This window comes from Amphibalanus amphitrite, unplaced genomic scaffold (assembly GCF_019059575.1).
Source record: "Amphibalanus amphitrite isolate SeventyFive unplaced genomic scaffold, NRLGWU_Aamphi_draft 000749F_arrow, whole genome shotgun sequence".
Taxonomy (NCBI): Eukaryota; Metazoa; Arthropoda; class Thecostraca; order Balanomorpha; family Balanidae; genus Amphibalanus; species Amphibalanus amphitrite.
The window spans coordinates 94,548-113,397 of NW_024882243.1; the positions used below are offsets into that span (position 1 = coordinate 94,548).

General features: G+C 48.0%; 1 protein-coding gene across 7 annotated transcripts in view; it reads left to right on the forward strand.

Annotated features, from left to right (window-relative positions):
• The window catches only part of LOC122365567 (heparan sulfate glucosamine 3-O-sulfotransferase 5-like), a 29,651-nt gene extending 14,361 nt beyond the window's left edge, over positions 1-15,290 (forward strand). For 2 of the 7 annotated variants that reach the window (XM_043336886.1, XM_043336881.1), the window contains exons 2-5: positions 11,361-11,437; positions 12,035-12,362; positions 12,792-12,950; positions 13,154-15,290. In XM_043336886.1, the coding sequence (XP_043192821.1) occupies positions 12,108-12,362; positions 12,792-12,950; positions 13,154-13,690 (951 nt within the window). In that variant the 5' untranslated portion in view covers positions 11,361-11,437; positions 12,035-12,107 and the 3' untranslated portion in view covers positions 13,691-15,290. Of the gene's footprint in view, positions 1-5,506; positions 5,876-7,305; positions 7,387-11,360; positions 11,438-12,034; positions 12,363-12,791; positions 12,951-13,153 lie in introns of those variants that run through there. The other 5 variants (XM_043336887.1, XM_043336885.1, XM_043336882.1 and 2 more) reach the window with 5 other exon arrangements.
• Positions 15,291-18,850: the final 3,560 nt, after the last annotated feature.

The following is an 18,850-nucleotide window of genomic DNA, read 5'->3' on the forward strand; positions in this document are numbered from 1 at the left end:
GAATACCGTGCAGCAGGTCATCCAACAGGTGCTGGAAGGCACTGCCAGCTGAGACGAGTCCGAAAGGGACACGCTTGAAGCGCATGAGGCCCTCGTGGGTGATGAAAGCGGTTACATCACGGCTGTCGGAGTGAAGCTCAAGTTGATGGTAAGCTGACCGAAGGTCTATCTTGCTATAGACTGATCCGAGGAGTCGAGACTGAAGCTCCTCTATGGTAGGGAGCGGGTGCACCTCAGCAACAATCTGTGAGTTAGGCCCACGCAGATCAACACACAGTCGGATCTGGCCTGACGGTTTTCTCGAAACCACCAGTGGACTCACCCACTCAGAGGCGTCCACACGCTCGATGATGTCAGCGTCCAGCAGGCGCTGGAGCTCAGCACTGACTTCTTCCCTCACTGCCAACGGCAGACGACGCAGTCTGTAGGCAGTAGGCCGGGCGTTCGGCCTGAGGATGATCTTGTGCGTGTAGCCCTCGATGGCTGGGAGCTGCTCGGACTGGAGCTCCACACTGAAGATCTGTCCAGACGCCGGGTGAAGCGTCAGGCCCAGCTGCTGGATCAGATCGAGACCCATGATGGCCTCGGTCGATGGCGTCTCTACCAGGAAGAACTGGGCGTCAGCACACTTATCACCAAACGTGACAGTCACAGGGAGCGTTCCTGCTACTGGTACTGGCTTCCTGCCAAACCCGAAAAGCCTGGAGCTACTCGGCTGAAACTCCTTCCCCTTGAAGAGATCTCGGGCGTACTGAAGAGACAAAAGTGAACAGGTAGCTCCAGTGTCGACCTGGATGTCGACCGAGTGCTGAATGTCACCCACAGAGAGCGTGACAGGACAGAGCACCTTCTGAGGGGAGTCACTGACCTTCAGCACGGTAGCCTCCTTAACTGTGTCCTTCAGGCGTCGTGGGGCGGCAGCTGCGGTTGAAGCAGAGGCGCTTGACCTGCAGACTGCGGCGAAGTGCCCCCGCAGGCCGCACGAGCTGCAGCTGCGACCTCGAGCTGGACAGTCCTTGGAGCCGGTTCGATGTGACGATCTACCACAGTTGGTACACGGGGCCTGACGTTCAGGCAGTCCGCTGTGTGCCTTGACTTTCTTCGGTTGACGAGGGTGGGACACCTTGGCGACGACTGGAGCAGAAGATTGCTGGCCCGCCATTACTGCCGATTCACGGAGGGCCCTCTCATATGCGTCGGCTGTAGCGAGCGTCCTGTCCAACGTGAGCTCCGCATCTTGGAGCAACTTCTCTCGCAGGCGTGGGTGGATCGTCTTTTCCACCACCATGTCGCGGATCATATCATCAGTCATACTGCCAAACTTACAGTTTACTGCCAGACCTCGCAATACTGATACATACTCTGCGGTAGACTCCTGCGGCAGCTGCGCTCGTTGTCGAAATGAAAAGCGTTCGACAATGGCATTCACTCGTGGGATAAAAAATGTGTCCAGCTGGCGTAGGGTTAACGTGAAGGCATCGTCTCCTTCCATCTTCACGGCTGGAGGAAGCGTCTCCTGGATGCGCTGGCCCTCCTCGCCTAAACAATGTAAAAGAATAGCTCGCTTCCGCTCTGCGGCGAATGCGTCACCGCCCGTCGCCAGCAGGTAAGTATTAAAACGTAGCTTCCATGTCTCCCACGGTACAACTGGTTTACCCGGAGTGGGTAAAAAGGCTGAAGGCGGCCTAAGCCCGTCGAGGTTCATATCTCGTCGCCAGAAATATAGCGTTTCCTCTCGCTTCAGCCGCACCGCCAGGTCCCACACGCCGCGCCACCACTCGTCACTAAACTGTATTCTCGCTCAGCATTGCCAGTATGGCGGCCAATAGAGGAGCACGTAATAGAGAAACAAGTACCCACTGGCGATAGTACTCGGTACAAACGAAACGCTTAATTCTAATCGGGAAACACTACATCGTCCTGGGATTCCAAGGTCTCGCGGCATATGCAAATGTTGAGGTCCTGGGATTCCAAGGTCTCGCGGCATATGCAAATGTTGAGGTCCTGGGATTCCAAGGTCTCACGACATATGCAAATGTTGAGGTCCTGGGATTCCAAGGTCTCGCGGCATATGGATGTTTTAAGGTCCTGGGTTTCCAAGGTCTCGCGACAAAAATGACAATGCAAGGTCCAGGATCCTTCAAGGTCCCAGACCTTGGACTCTGCGAACCCTGGATCTCGGATCTTTTTGGGACCTTGGCACTTGGAAGCCCCTGCCAGAGAACTGGAGACGGCCGGATTATTTGCTGGACAGTGGGCAGCGCAGATGGCGATTGACGGTGCCAAAAAGATGATAGGGAAAAAGGGGTTGAGACTTGAGCAGTGAATTATAAGCCTGTTGCATAGCTGAGTGGTAAATTGTAAAATACTTAAGGTTTGAAGAGATGCAGTGTAGTTTAGCCGACTCAGGGGCATTCTGCCGAGTTATGTAAGGCGGAAGGGTCGCAACTCGCAAGTCGTTTGTTTTAGATTGCCTGATTAAAATGTAAAGCGTACCTAATGTTTTAATTGATAATACAGCGAGCTTGGGCATCTGCTCAATCCATTTCTTCTCTGCAATAGTGCATTCGCCACTGTAATTCATTGTAAGAGGCACTGGGCTGCGCCGCCTGTTAATTATTCCGAAACCACCAGTGAATTGTCACAGTCACTCACAACAATACGAATCGTTCAGTCGTGCGCTGGGGGTCCGCCAAGTTTGAGTGTGCTGCAGAATGCAGACTGGACCGCCGAGAATATAACACTTCCGTCTCCCTGGGCGAGCGGCGCATTGGAGCCGAAGGAAACTGCTTCAGTTTTTTTGTGGGGAAGATATCCATGTTTGAAAATTATGTTCTGAAATGATGCGATAAGGAAAAGGACGGTTTCTTGAATTGAGGGCTGTGGAGAAGAAGCAGATTTTCTCATTTGCTACCCGATACAACGCGAAAAGACGCAAATGTTGCACATTGGGCTTAATAAGTCTAATAAAAGATAAGGGTCAAGGGACTTCGTGAATCATGCCTAACTGACCGCGACCCAGTTATTTGCCACTGCAGGTAGGTACTAGGTAGGTAGATACTCATTTGTAAACAGAGCGTTCCACCAACCCTCGCCAGAAATTCAATCAGCAGTTGCTTATCTTAAAACGTTTGAGTGCACCTAACAACCTTTAAAAATGACGTCCTCCCTTTCAATGGTTCGTTCGAAGACACAAAGCCAGAATCAGCCAAGCAATATCGGAATCCATTGCGGTGTGTCGACTGTCGGATGTGCCCATCCACATAGCATAGCACACACTGCTAAATGCAGGTACGCTCACCTACACATTAGGGCCCTGTTTCACCGGTGATAGCAGCAAGCTGCTATCACGTTTCGCGAGCTGACGTCATGTCGTGACGCCATACTGTTGTCGTAATGGGTAGTTCCGGCGCACGATTGCCGCGACCTTGGCGGCGGCATTAAGTGACGTATGAGCCTAAAAGTAAGAGTTTACGCAGTCATGATAGTATATATATTTTTGATATATATTTTTTCAATATGATGTATTTAAAAGAAGTTGGGTTTAGGAAAAATTTGGACATTAACTTCGAACATTTAGCTGATGACGTAAAACAATATTGCGGCAATCGTGCGCCAGAATTGCCCCTTACGTCAGCAGTATGACGTCATCACATTACGTCAGCTCGCGCAATTTGATAGTAGCTTGCTGCTATCACCGGTGAAACAGGGCCCAGGTATTCGAAGGACTTGATAGCTCATACACATGGAAGAAACGCATGAAATGTGATTAATAGCTACAGCAGAAGTTTGGCGTCCGATGCCTCTTCGCCAAGTTAAGACCATGCCAATCTCGGCCCAAGGCTATAGAACTCCAGGTAAGGACACCAGCCGTTTGACCTTGAACGCCGCCGGCCGGCCGATGACGTCATTGGAGGCAAGCCGGCTCGGCGGACACACAGGGCGAATGCATAACGGAGGGGCGTTGGAACGTTGCGGGAGCCAGGGAGATATTTTAAAGTGGTTGCATACCACCATTGTTTGTTGATTGATCTACAGACTGCATCCTTTTAAACCTCAATGCATCCTAGGCCTGGATGGTGCGTACATTCGTGGAACGATCACCCCGTCCGACGTCCGTGGTCGAAGCTGTCATAGTATTTAAGACACTAAAGACGGGTGCAATAACGGCGATCCGATCCCGTCTCTGGCGAATTTAGAGGGGTCGTAAGGACCCAGGCCGAATCTGACCGTCTATTTTTAGGGAAACGGGGTGGGTGAATTGACAACCGATGGCTTAAGAGATGATGAGAAGGGATCCCGTCGTCGATTGTTGTTTGACAGACAACACATGTTGTACTGGGACCATCAGAGGTAATGCCTGAACGTAGGCAAGCATAATTGGTCTGTCATATTGTTTAGGAATATAAAATGGTAATGGAGATCATTGAGGATATGATCTCTACATTACGGGAATTCACTAATTACTACAGCCCATGGGGCACCGCCGGAGCTGTTGTTTTGCCATCGGTCCCAGGCAACTCCAGGGAGCTGCAGTACCCGGCGGCCAAAGCGGCCACCTCGTCGACTCGCAGGTCCTCTGGGATTCCGTGATGCTTTAGTGCTTCACCCACAGAAGCACGGGCATAGCAGTAGGATGTGGGGCTAGGTGTCTGTCCACCTCTTCATTCAAAGAACAACGTGTACAGCGCCTGGTCCCGCCGAAGCTCGGTATCGACCGTGACTTATTCACAACTGGCGGATCCAGGAAGCGGTATTGGACACTGCGGGGGCTTACCCCAAAAAGGTTTCTCGGAATTAATTTAAAAAACTCGGATTTCGATTCCTTGCGCACTGCTGTGCGGTGTGATTAACCAACATTTCCTCAGAAAAGTTGTGAAGTTTTCATTTATTCTCGAAAATCGATTTCGGGCGCTGCCCTGGGGAAGACATTTGCCCCAAATGCCTTCCCCTGGAATCTGGATCCGCCAGTGGCCGTTGCCCCACTCCGAGCTTGACTAAAGACGTCTTCAAACCTCACCAGAAACCGATGGTAAGGTGAATTTAAATCCAATAACTCATCTCTGTCTGCCCGCCTAAATATAGTACACATGGTATGTACAGCACCCGGCCCTGTCGGAGCTATGAGCCGATCGTGATATTTTCGGCTTTCCCCATCCCAAGCTCGATTAGAAACGTTCTCATTCCCCACCCGATTGCTGATGTCAATTCAAATTCAATGCCTCATCTCTGTCTGCCCGACCATAACCCATTCATTGCACACCGTTCAGCGCCCGGCCCCGCCAGAAGTATCCTAGCGCGCTGAGCAGTTGCCTCCAGCCGCGTCATCGCGAGGCCCCGCGCGGCCCATAAATGAATACATTGCGCGAATAGCCGTGTCGCCCCCCTGTCTCGGCCAGTCTGCCGCCGCGCCGGCACTGGCCGTGGTGTGACGTCATCCGGCCGGCTCGGCGCTAGGTAGTTCCACACTTAGGTAACTCGCCGACCGGCCACAGCGATCGCTGTGTGCGGTGACGGAAGGCTGACGTAGGGACGCGGTGGGCGGAGCTTCGAGGCTGTGTGCGGTCCGACCGCACACAGGGCCCGTGAACAGCCCTCGGCTAGTGGCAGGAGATGACGCAATGTAGACATAAACTATGACGTCATACTATTCCTTCTTCTGTTGTTCGCGGCTGCTTATTGGTTAGCTTTGAAATTCATACGTCATGGCACTTGGACTTGATTTCGACAGCAGGAGCAGCAAGACATGCTGGAAATTCTGAACAAATCCCAACTGCTCTATGCCGCAATTCCCGGAGATTTCAATTTCAAGACGCAAGATCAAGATATCTATTTCAATTTGTATGGAAATTGGAATAGGGATTTGGATTAACTGGTGAGATTTGCTTTCCTTATCTGTTGTTGTTTTATTGCTTACGGTGAATTATTATTTGTCATGAACCGAGACCTTCAAAACATCGAGAATCGCCTTTAGTCACCCTTGCCCTGCTTGGAAAAAGTTTTTTTTTTTTTTGTCAATCAATAAATCAACTTAGAAAATGTTTGCAACCGTCACTAGTCTAAAAAAAACTACAATGCCTGTCACCAAATTCTATGAGAAGGAAAACCACTGACCATAATCATATTGTTAGGCATATTGATATGTGACAGAGCATTAACCCTTGCCCCGTTGGGGGGGCCATTTTGGCCCCCCCTGTGGTTTTTCCTGAATTGCGCGCGCCGAATTTTCAGTACCTTCCCGGGCATCAATTTGACACCTTCACACCAAATTTCAAGTCTTAGGTCACCTTAGGTCAGGAGTTATTGAGGTCAAACTGAGGTCATGTTCGAGCAAAAATGTTCGAGCAATGTTTGAGCCAAGTTATAGCGAAAAAACTGTTAAAAAATGATAACGTCAAATTTTTTAACTCAATTTTTAGCGATTCTAGACCTCGTACGGAAAAACAAAGACCACCATTGACCTCCCCGTGACGAGCTGCATCGATTCGATACCCATTTTATGCAAAAATATCAACTTTGAAATTTGACCTAATTTGACCTGACCTTGACCTGACCTTGACCTGACCTTGACCAAAACGTGACCTAAGCTGGCCCCAAAGGCTGCCTGACCCACATAATCGCATTTGTCATGTAAAATGGACCATAAAACATGTATCACACGACACTTTCATATTGTGACCCCCCAGTGACCTGACCTCTGTGACCTGACCTGGTATCAGTGACTTCAACTAGCAAAATATGTGTTTGAAGAACATTTCCCCATCGATGATTTTCAATGAAATGTATTTCACTCGATTTTACAATGCATTTCTTGAAATGCCTGTAAACGGTGAAAATTGGACCTTTGACCTGACCTGTGACGTCATCGGTTTGACCTAGGTCAATAAAATTGGGTCACAAGGTAGTTCCCTGATAGGGCTATCCAACACCGTTTGCCGCTTGTCGCTAGGTTGCGTGGTTCTCGAGATCTTAGGGGGGGGGGCCAAAATGCCCCCCCCCCCCCCAACGGGGCGCGTTGCTCGGCAGAGCCCAACGGGGCGCGGGTTAATTGAGCGAGCAATAAATCGGGTATAAGTAGAGCTGAGAGCAGATGTCACACGAAGGTTTTCCAACCAAGGAGAGGTACATGCCTGGAGGTACTTCTTTCTAACAAAACCTAAACAAACCTAACCTAACCTGACCCAACCTAACCTACAAACCTACAACCTAAAAACCTACAACCTACAAGCCTACCCTACAACCTACAAACCTACAGCGCCTCTCCTTGGTTGGAAAACCTTCATGTGACGTCTGCTCTACTAATGCCATAAATTGGGCCATACTATTTTCTGGATAATCTGCTAGCTGGCGCCATATGGTGGCGCTAGCAGAGCTTCGTTATGGTAGGTATGTATCAATATTCAATGCTAGATATAAGCGACTAAATATCTATTGATTTTTCTATGAGTGCCATTTAGCTGATTTTATCCAGTTCAAGTTGTTGGTAAGGCCGGTAAGGCCCAATAAATTGACCTAGAAGTTTGCTAAAACAGTCATGTATCCAAATTCTGAAAAGTACAGTAACTGCCACAAAATGATGTGGTAAGGAGAACCCATTTAACTTATCATGTGCTACCAGAGTGCGCCAGCTGCCATCGGAACATTTTGGTCATCCACCTGTCAACATCTGGCAAGCTATGATGCGGCCAGCCCAGTTTTGACCAAAGATGATCCTGTCTGATGCAGTTTTGAATTCATTAGTATCAGAGGGCTGTTAGCCATTCAGGTCCATATTGATATAAGGCCTGTACACATTCAGCTGTTGTGCTGTTGTCAGCTGAAATAGGCTCCGCCCACCGCTTCTGGCTGACGGAACTGTATACATTTGGCTGATGAGAAATGTCAGCACTGGCTGGCTGTTTACAAATATGGCGTTGTAAACAACTATTTCGTCTCATCTTCATGTTCTTTATTAATACAATACTTAAGCAGTTAGATATATTATCAAAATATTTACAGACAATGTGCGAAAGTAATAAGTATTTGTCTTGTATCGACAATTAATTATGAAACCAAATATATGTGAATAGCGCCAACATGGTGTCCAAATTTCATTTATCTGCAGTGCTCAATAAAAATCTGGCACGTGATTTGCTTTCATGCGCCACTACCAGTGTCTAAATGCGTCATTTATGGCTTTTGCTGACGGCTCGGCATCTCTGCACTTGCTTTCTCGTAGCAGCACAGCCCGTCAGCCCATGCTGCCGGCAGCAGAGAGGTGACGTCATGTTGCAAGTGCAACAAAACGTCATCAATTTTTCAGCCAATAGTGTGAGTGATTTTCGGCTGACAACAGCACAGCAGCTGAATGTGTACAGGCCTATAGTAGTCCATATACCTGAAGTTCCATGAGCACGTCCAATCCACTGTCCACAAGGCTGGTGGGCTGGCTCACAGTCTTTTGAAATCCACAGTCTGTAGATCCTCTGAGTTCTCGCTTTCCTTTTCACCACTCAATACTCATATTCGTCCAATATTGAATATTGTTCATGCGTCTGGTCCACTGGATATTCTAAAGACTTGCATCTGTTAGAAAATGTACAAAGAAAATGGACGAAATACATCTCCGGGTTGTGTAACCTAAGTTACGGCGATCGTCTAAAAACACTTGACTTGTACTCAGTTCAGGGTAGACTATTAAGAATAAGAGCTGACCTCATCCAGTGCTGGAAGGTCTTCCATGGACACTCTTGCATATCGCCTAAAGACCTGTTTGACCTGGCCCCCCAAGGTCGAACCAGAGGACACTGCTTCAAGATTCTCCTGTCACATAGTCGCACTGATGTTAGAAAGCGTTTCTTCTCTGTTCGATGTATACCTACATACATGGAATTCATTGCCTGAGGAAGCAGTATGTGCTCCTAACTTGTAAACCTTTAAACAATTGTTACACTCCCACCTTCATAACTCTCTGTATGCATACACTTAGTTTAGATTAGGTTAGGACATTGTCGATATTCTCATTGCAAGTCTCTAGTTTACTGATTTTGTTGCTAACTATCACATTGGAAGACGCTCTATTCCAGTTGTAGTGTGTACTCTGATGGCTTTATTGGCAGTTGTTTACCTAGAGAACTGGCGCATCTCAGAATCTTGGGTTCCTTATCCCATCTCGGACCATCCCCAATCAAATCCTAATAAGACTAAGGGAACCCTACCAGGTAAGAATACCAGGTAAGAATAGCATTGATCTAGATAGTGTTACGTATGCATCATACCCTAGGTGACATAAGCCACAATTTTTCAGCAGTCCCAGGAGCTTAGGTACCCTGTGCCATTACCTTATTGTTTCCATCAAGTTAGCGGGTATTAGGTCAAGGATAGCTTACCTACAATAGAACTCTGCTCATATAAAATAGGTATGCCAGCCAGAAGATTACCAGATGACAGGCATTTAAGACATGACTGGTATTGCTTACCTAGCACTTAGCAGTTTAATGCTCACCGGGCCTACTGGTTTTCTACATACTCGTCGGCCGAGGGGGTTGGGTATGACCCCCTTCGCCATTTTGCCCCTGATGGAGCTAGAGTGTCGTGGAAAAACGAGCATGTGCGCCATTACGAGATGCAGGGAATGGTTCCCTATTTTAAGGGGTCAGGCCAAACTGTGACCTTTGAGGTCAGGTCAAATGGTCCAATGCACAGGTTTGGTTTTTGATAAATAACTTCACAACAAACGGTCATAGAGCAGCTATTTTGGCATCATCGTGTTCAGGGCTGCGGAGTCTGAATCGGAGTCGGACTTGGAGTTGGTCGGAGTCGACAGTTCTGCCCGGAGTCGGAGTCGGAGCTGGAGTCGCGAAAATCTTACAGACTCCGACTCCGGAGTCGGAGTTAACGCTATATGGCTCAACGTCATCATGATGCACTGCACCTGTTTGGTTGACGATACTGCAGTCGAAATTAGATTTTGTAATAAAAAGCACTTTGCTGTTTTGGACAAACTTCTTCAGCGAAAGAAGCAGAAGACGGTGAATTCCCCAGAACCTGCTTTTTAATTCTACATGTTATCTATAGGTAATGCATATTTCCAACGCAAAGCCTTGGAACGCACAGGGGATCATTTCAGGCAAGATAAAAACATCTCCATTATGAGCTTCAATATCACGATATGGGAACCGTCCGGAATCGGAGTCGGAGTCGATTTTTGCAGTCGGGGTCGGAGTCACCCTAAAATCCATCGGCTCCACAGCCCTGATCGTGTTCCCCTTGCCCAGGCACATTGAATGGTATGCTTTTGTTATGTGAGGTCAACTGAAGATATTGACCCTGGGGTCAAGGTCAGGTCAGAGCCCCCCCCCCCCCAAGTCACGAAGTTGGTCGAAGGAGGTCATATCGCATATCATTCGATTCGGCAGGTCTTTCTGAGTTCATCGGTGGCTTGCCCGACTCGCTAGCTCAATTTAATCGGGAGTTATTGGCGAAAAACTATCATGATTCAGGACCCTAGTAGAAGTGACGTCCACGCAAGGTCAACAATGCAAAAGTGAACCATCAGACCTAACAAGGAAAGCATGAAATCACTATTCCGTGTGCTTGAGATAGTTTGAGATTGTTCAGGGTGCCAAAATAGCAGTTATCATTTCTTCCCCATTGACTTATAATGGTGATGTCACTTGACTGACCTGACATCATGCAACCTCAAAAGTTATCGAGACCTCTGGATGATACTACGTCCTGTAGGTTTCATCTCCTTGTGAAAATTCCTCTGGCGTTGAGGGCATTGCGAAGTTGCGACATCTGAAGACCGTGCAGAGGTTCACTTATGACGTCATAGGTCAGTGACCTGACCTGACCTGAAAACGTGTTTGGTGTCACAAGATCTGGCTTGAATCAAAGGTCAGGTACCGTAAGGTGGGGCTATTTGAGACAGTGGGGCTATTTGAGACAGTATTTAAAATTCCTGTAAAATAAAAACCACTTAAAATTTATGCTTAATTTTTTACTCAGGCGATTTACTGCTCGATTCCACACCTCTCTTAGCAAAAATATCACACAAAAATCAAACGATCTTCATTTTATAGCGATTTTAAATACTGTCTCAAATAGCCCCACTGTCTCAAATAGCCCCACTTTACGGTATACTAAGTTTCAGCCCTCTTTCACCGGCGTGTTCGGAGTTATGGCAAAAAAAAACTATGGGGGTGACACCCCCCTCGGTCGTTAGCACTTAGCAATGTCCATTAAATAATGTTGTAGTTTTTGTGTAAGAAATTAAGAATCCTTTATAACAATTAACCTATTAACAGCAAGTAAAAAATGGGATGAATGTTGTCTTATCTGGCTCGGTACACATCAGTTACCTACTTCTTCTGTTACAGAATGTGAGTGATTGCTGCTCAGTCACATCCATTTGCTGCATCATTGGCTTCCGCAGGTCCTCACTTGTGTGTTTGTGGTGAGTGAACTTATTTGCTAGGGCTGCTAATAAATGGTGTGTAGATGCGTATATAAGCTATTGATCCATGCATATGCATTTATGATGTGTTTGCCTAGCATATCTGTCTGAATGGCATATTTTCTTTGTGTTATTTTACTAACTTTGCTAATTTTACAGATATCAATTGGGAGATAACAGTTTACATATCCCTCCATAAAATCTGGTGCAAAGATATCAAACATACTGTTGACAGAACAGACCATGCATGCACCATCGATCATTAATTAGAATGAATACGTCTAGAAGAAAACGAATTTCTTTTAGAAATTTTGACATCGTTTCAATTATAGCCATATCAGGTACCACATAGCCATATCAGGTACCACATAGCCATATCAGGTACCTAAATCAAGTCACAGCCCACTCTATATTTAGAGAAGTCTGTGGTTAGGCGAGTGTATCAGATTAGGCGATATGAGGTCAGTGTCACTAACTAAAGCTGGCTGTAATATGGTCTGTCTTTTGTAAATGACAACGGACCTGGCAATATGTGTACCATATGATGCGCTCGTGGACTGACGGCAGCCCCGTTTGCCGTCCCCCGCTGACCGCCAGCGGCGGTGCCACTGATTGTAGCGTGGCGACGGGCGTCGGGTGGCCGGGCGGCCGGCTCCGATGCTGGTCAGGGATGTGGGGCGGGGAGGCGCCGGCCGGCCGCTGCCGCCGGCTGCTGGTCACCACCGTGCTGCTGCTGCTGCTCGTCGTCACTATGCTCCTGTACCGGCTGTGCTACTCCTCTCCGGGCACGGTGGTGTGCGCGCGCGCCGGGGCCGGCCGCCTCCACTTCCCACACACACGGCGACGGCTGCCGGGAGCCATAATCATCGGCGCACGCAAGGCTGGGACGCGTGCACTGCTCGAGATGATGAACGTCCACCCACAGGTGAGACCGGCTGACTTCGCCGTACTTCCCTTTACGCTTTGGGCGAATTATAAGGTGTGACCTAGTCGGCCAATTTCGTTCGTGATTTTTGCCAGCTTTTATGCAATGTTCTTAATCACGGTCATGATTATAGGAAAAGGGCACCAACAATTAATTTTCATTCCAGCAGTCTAAAGATTCAGTTTCGTTCGGCTCCTTTGATTCAGAAGGGTCGCCCTTTTCATGAATTAAGCTGGTAGTGAGATTCATTATCGGCTTAATGAACTAAAGAAGGGCATGCTATGTTCTGGATGTGGCCGCCTGTTGATTGCTGGCTCGCACGTTGTCTTTTTTTCTCTAGTCTTTCCTTGTGCTGCTCGGTGTGTGATGAGTGTCCGGAGACCAGAACGCACCGGGACCTGACCGATCGTGCCATTGGTGGTCCTGCAGGTGATGCGGGCCTCGCGTGAGGTCCACTTTTTCGACCGCGACAACAACTACCGGCGCGGCCTGGACTGGTACCGGCGGCGCATGCCGCTCTCGTTCGACGACCAGATCACTGTGGAGAAGTCTCCCAGCTACCTGGTGACACAGACGGTTCCAGAACGGGTCAGTGGCCGCTGCGCCGCGGCCGGGGACGGGTCGCTCACACAGACTCCTTTGCTTATAAACTGCTATCAATGACATTGACGGTGTATACAGTATTGAATAGCACGCCTTCATAGCGTGAATGTTTTATGTTGGCATTTCACAGCAGCTGCGGTCGCTCGACGCTGTGTCTGGAGATGTGACGGTTCTCCGTTCTCCACCAGGTGGCCCGCATGAATCAGACGATCCGTCTACTGGTGGTGGTTCGCGAGCCAGTGGCGCGGCTCATCTCCGACTACGCTCAGTACCTGGACAAGGGGGCTCGGGGCGGCAAGCCGCGGCTACGGCTTCCCGAGCTCGTGCTGCGCCCGAACGGCTCTGTGCGCACCGAGTCGCGCCTCGTCAAGATCTCCATCTACCACCGGCACGTGCGCCGCTGGCTGCAGCACTTCCCGTCGGAGGCGCTGCTCATAGTGGATGGTGACCGGCTGGTGAGGGAGCCACTGCCCGAGCTGCGCCGTGTCGAGAAGCACCTCAGACTACCGCCCTACCTCAATGAGAACCACTTCTACTTCAACGACACTAAAGGCTTCTACTGCATTGCCAACGATAACGGCAGTAAGTGTTTGGCTGAATCGAAAGGGCGTAAGCACCCTCCGACCGACCCGCAGCTGGTACAAAAGCTGCGCCGCTTTTTTGCACCACACAACCGGAAGTTTTATCGGTTGACTCAGAAGAACTACTCGTGGCCTGAGACTTAGTGGACGATGTAAGCGATGGCCTCAGATGGTCCCTCCACACCGCTGGCAGACATTTTCTATATCGTTTTACCTTATTTGGAAATGGGTGACCGCATGTTTTTACAGCTTGCATTTCAGTTCTGGGTATCTTATACGCATCTCCTACATCCCACTCCATTGAATCACAGTGAGTAGGAAGTGACATGGGAAGGGCAGATAAGGTTCATAATCTTTGGTACTCCGTACTCGTCCTTCATTGACACCCAAAATTATGTCCAGTTTAGCAGAACTCTTGCCTAAGATGCCAGCCCTGGTTACCAATTTTTATGTGGGTGTGCATGGGTCATGGACATATAATGTGTCCACCACTGGAATCGAGGGGCGAAATTTAGTGAGCATAGCTTTTTGTACGCTTTTCTAGCATGTGTAGAAATGTGGTCTGGACGGGTATCATATTTGAGTAGCTGATCGTAGTTTTCCGGTTAGTTGTGATGCGCGACGTGTCTGCCACTTACAGTCTGTCCTTTCTGGCAGACTAGACTGGGCTTCAATGTCTGTCATGCCATAGACTTGAAGCAATGGTTCGCTGCTGGCGCCGCCGTGGGTACGCGAACGACAAGTGAACACTCTGACGCTATGGCCGCCTCGTTGTAGAGATGGGATGGCGTCCATATTCTTTTTGTAACGATAATTCATTGTTAAGGTGAGCGATTTAATTCCTCATAAATAGCAGTCAGTCAAGAGATCATATTATTGTACAAGAAACAGTACCTTTTTAAGTGCAGCATTATTATCTTGTGATGAGAACTTGATTTTGCAGCTTAATAATAGCTTACTAATGGGAATGGGCTAACATATCGTCGCATATCACGACATCATCGTTAGGTAATAAGCATATGCATGCTGTGCATGTAGTCCTGTGCGGTATTTTCGATATAACTTTATACCGCCATGCGGTGCGCACAAGTTGGTTTTCCATTGAGTGTTGATGGATGGCGAGACCGATGCCATTCTACAGAGACCCTTTTCGTCTGCCTCGTCCGGAGTGTGACGAGCAGCTCGGGCCAGTCGGGCTCTCTCTCAGTTGTCCATGACTCATGAGGGAAGCGTTTCACCTGCGTGTGCCTGTGTTGACGAACTATGACAATCGCTGTTCTTGAACGTCGAGCTGCATTCCTTATTTACTTGTGGAGATCATCTACTGTCGACTGAAAGTTGCCTAGCGTATGCTACTTTCCTTTTTGTGTCCAGTAGGTGTAGTTGATCTTATTGCTCCAGTGGTAGTTTCCCAGTATGCCCAACATTGATCAGACGCACGATATCGTTCAGCGTATACTATGCTTCCAGCGATGATAGTGCACAGTGCTTTTGATTCAGTGAGTGGTGCTGCGCCCACTAGGTAGCTAAGACTGGACTCCACGACCATTGCGATCATGCGTCAACGAATATCACCAGCCCAGGTCCTAGAGCTGAGGGAAGATGTGAGGGATACCGGCCTATAAGTATTGCACTGTAGGCCGTTCAGTAGCCTATGGACCAGATCGTGAGTCGGTCACAGATGTGGCTGATTGTGGGTAAATGGGCTTGTCCACAACCGCGAGGAACCAGCTGCAGTGTTTGTGTGGTTATACACGTCATGAAAACCACCGCTACCCATTATGTTGTCTTCTTTTGTTCCCCGTCGTTCCACGCCATCCATTTCTTTTAACAACTTTGTCCTTCCACGCTGTTCTGTTTGACCTTTTCAATTTTCAAAGCACATTTTACGTTGTTAACGAGTGTTCGTTGCCGTTCCTAAGTTCTGGCTTTTGGCTCTACGTGACAATGTCGTGTGTTCAGATGCTGGACCACCATATTCATTTCCAGCCTTTCCTTAACCCTGCCGGCGTCGCGACTTGCTTGTCCTTTTCCTCGTGTTTTGGTTTGCCTCAAGCGTTCGATCGGCCTAACTATAGGATGAAATATCGGTGTGAACTGTACCGTTGCCAATCACTGCTAGTTTGAAACAGATGAGTACAGCCGAGCTGTCGATTGTAGTAAGTGCGAGTGGCAAGCCAGTGTGTTACTGCACATTGCCATATTCGGTTGCACTTGTATGCAATGCGCAAGAGCTACTGGCTGCATGACCCGTTTGCTCCAGGTCATTACAGTGGTGAACAGACAGTGCAGACCTGTTTTAAGGCCAATAGTCCATAAATGTGTCCGTTTTGGGGCAAACTGTCATTGCAAGGCGTTATAGCCTTTTTGTAGTTTGTAGTACCGTGGTAGCTAAAAAACTTGTCATTTACGTTATAAATGTTGTGTGGTTTGGGTTAAGTTCTTGCGTTGTCTATTTTCGGCGTGTCAAACGCATCGTTGTAACACGTTTCGCAAAAAAAAAATCAAATAACACATGTTTCGTTTATCGGCTTTGTGGTTCGTAAGGACCGTTCGTCGAGAACATTGAGAATCAATAAATCTCGTTATACGAGGGACTTTGTTTATAGACGAGCATTGCGAGCCTCCAAAGTTGATCTGTTTTACGGGCCGTGGTCCCTGTTCGAGGCGCACGTGAGCAATAGACGTCATGCGAGACCAGACTGGGCTGCTGCCTGCTGGCAGGGCAGGGCTGCTGCTGACGTGATTGATCGCTCAAGGGCAGGTCGCGTCAAGTGCGACCTCTGCATCGTAAGCACCAGTGCCTGGGAATTGGGGAAAAATGAAAGGCGACGTTTTTGGACGAAAGCCATTTAAAGTCGATATTTGAGAAGGACGTATGGCACTACAAACATCCGCTACCGTATAGCCATGAACATGAATCGAAAACCTGCAACCTGCACCCGTGACCCCTCAACAGTCAACGTCCCTGAGGTCATTTCGGTTATGACAGGTCTCTATAGCAGTTTTTTTTACGATAAATTTTGATAGAGGCATGCTGGAGTGATCCCTGCCGGATCCATAGGCAGGAGCGGCAGGAGACATTTGGGGCAAATACTCCCTCCCCCCGCAGCGCCCGAAGTCCACAATTTTTTCGTGGATGAAAAAAAAAATTATTAGGAATTTAGATGCAGGTTGAAGGAACTTTGTTTTGTTTTGGTGAGGTAAAGTTTTCCCTTCAAACTTTTATTGACGTCATGCTGCCAAATTCCTTGACGCAGACTGACGAAACATCAAACCACGGATCACATAACGGATCGGCAACTCCCCCCCGCGATCTGTCTCCCCTGCCACCTGGTGGGCATTTAGGTGAACTATCTTCACTAAGGAAGCGGCCGGCCTCGTGCGTGTTGAGGGCGTCGTGTCGGAGCTAATTAAGTGATTTTTCTGCGGAACATGGTTTCTCAGCTAGCTCAGAAGATACCAATGGTATAAATGAGAATGGCAAGAATCGTTAGAGACAGGTTAAGTATTTGAGATCGTATCCTTTGTCATGAAAATCGTTGTTTTCATAACCACGTGGGCGACCTAGCGTCCATCGCTAAATTGGTAATTTTCCGATCGCTGTCATCTCTTACATATATTTCATGAGTACATTTTTGATAAATATTCATCTGCCGATTAAATTAAATCTATAACTTTCACAAATATCCTACTTGCATAAAGTATAAACCCACGCCGGGCCGGTACACGGTACCAACCGCGCCGGGCCGAGGGTGTATGAAACCCCCGCCCCCTCCTAACTCGGCTTCTGGGCTACGTAGCCACACGGGGTAAGCGGCATTCCAAAGGGCGTAAAAATAATGGCGGAAATACTTCGGTCATTTTTTTAGGTCAGATCAAAGGTCGGGTCACCAGAGGTCATTAAAGGCAAATTTTGTCTATTTCAACAATTTTCGAAACATCCGACGCATAACTTGGGAACCAACAGAACTACAGAGGCGCGGAAAAGCGCATTCGATAGCTCTTTCACAGGTCCTTCTGAGTTTTATTCACAGATTTAACCTCAGGTCAACGGTTTAGCGTCCAGAGAGCAAAATCTCCAAAAATAGCCGTGTTTACGAAAAACGTTTTTTTTCGGTAATATCTTTTGACTCAAACGAGCCACGACATTACTTTTGCCAGCATCGTGTTCCTCTCGTCGAGACGCGTCGAATGAACTATAGGTTGACCTTGAAAGGTCATTTTGAAAATCTTACGTCAGGTGAAGGTCATGACCTGACCGGAAAGGGTCATTCTGCATATCAGTCGATCCGTATCGTCGAGCTGAACACATCTGACGTGTTTTCATCGCTCTAGCACGTCTCTATCAAAAGTTATAGTAAAAAACTGCTGGTGAACGTTTTTATTCCACTGTTTACATACATGTAACCCGATGTTTGAGGGTGTTAAGGATGACCCGCCCAGACCAAATGAGACGCCTTTCAATTTGCTCTTATTGAATTATTATTAGTATTACACATATTATTATGCATATAGAGAGAGAGAGTATTGAGTATGCGGCAATGTGTAGGGTGCAAAATGACCTGACCTGGCTCTAAGCCACAGATATTTTGAGATGTCTGATGTAACACGTGGCTAAACCAGCCTCGGGGCCAAAGCTATACGAGCACTGTTTAGCAGCACGCTGTTACCCAGTACCTAGCATCATCAGGTATGGGTGCCTCCGTTCCTATGGAAACGTAAGCAAACTTCACAATGTTGCCAACGTCTTAATGGAAACCGGCTAAGTGTCAATACCTTGTAGCGGCGGGGAGGGTCGTATCGTGAAACAGGGGCCGAGATCCACCTATAGTCACGTTAATGGCCAGCTCGTTGGATTTGCTCCGATGTTATCTACTCCAACTGGTAGCCTGTGACCATCGAGATAGGAACAGAGGATGAACTCGTACTATGGGCAGACGGATGAGGAAAGGTGGCTTCGTGTACGGCCAAAAACGACGTTAAAGTTGCGAGGACGTGCTTCTTGCTCATACAACTCAAGCATGACTAGAAACATTTGTATCATTATGCATGCTCCAGCTGATTAGGGAATAAAGTATGTAACATTTCCATGTTATGGTAACATTCCAGCTGTTAGAGAGACTCTGTAATTTAATCCGTTCACAACCTTTGATTGTTTTTGTTTTGTTGGGTTAGGCCCTTTCGGTCCATTGAGACCATTGCAGAGCCGGAAGGATTATAGGAATTGGGGGAAACATTGGTATGGACAGGCACCCTAGAGAGTCACCGGGGCTGAGCCCGTCCCAATGGACAGGACGACCA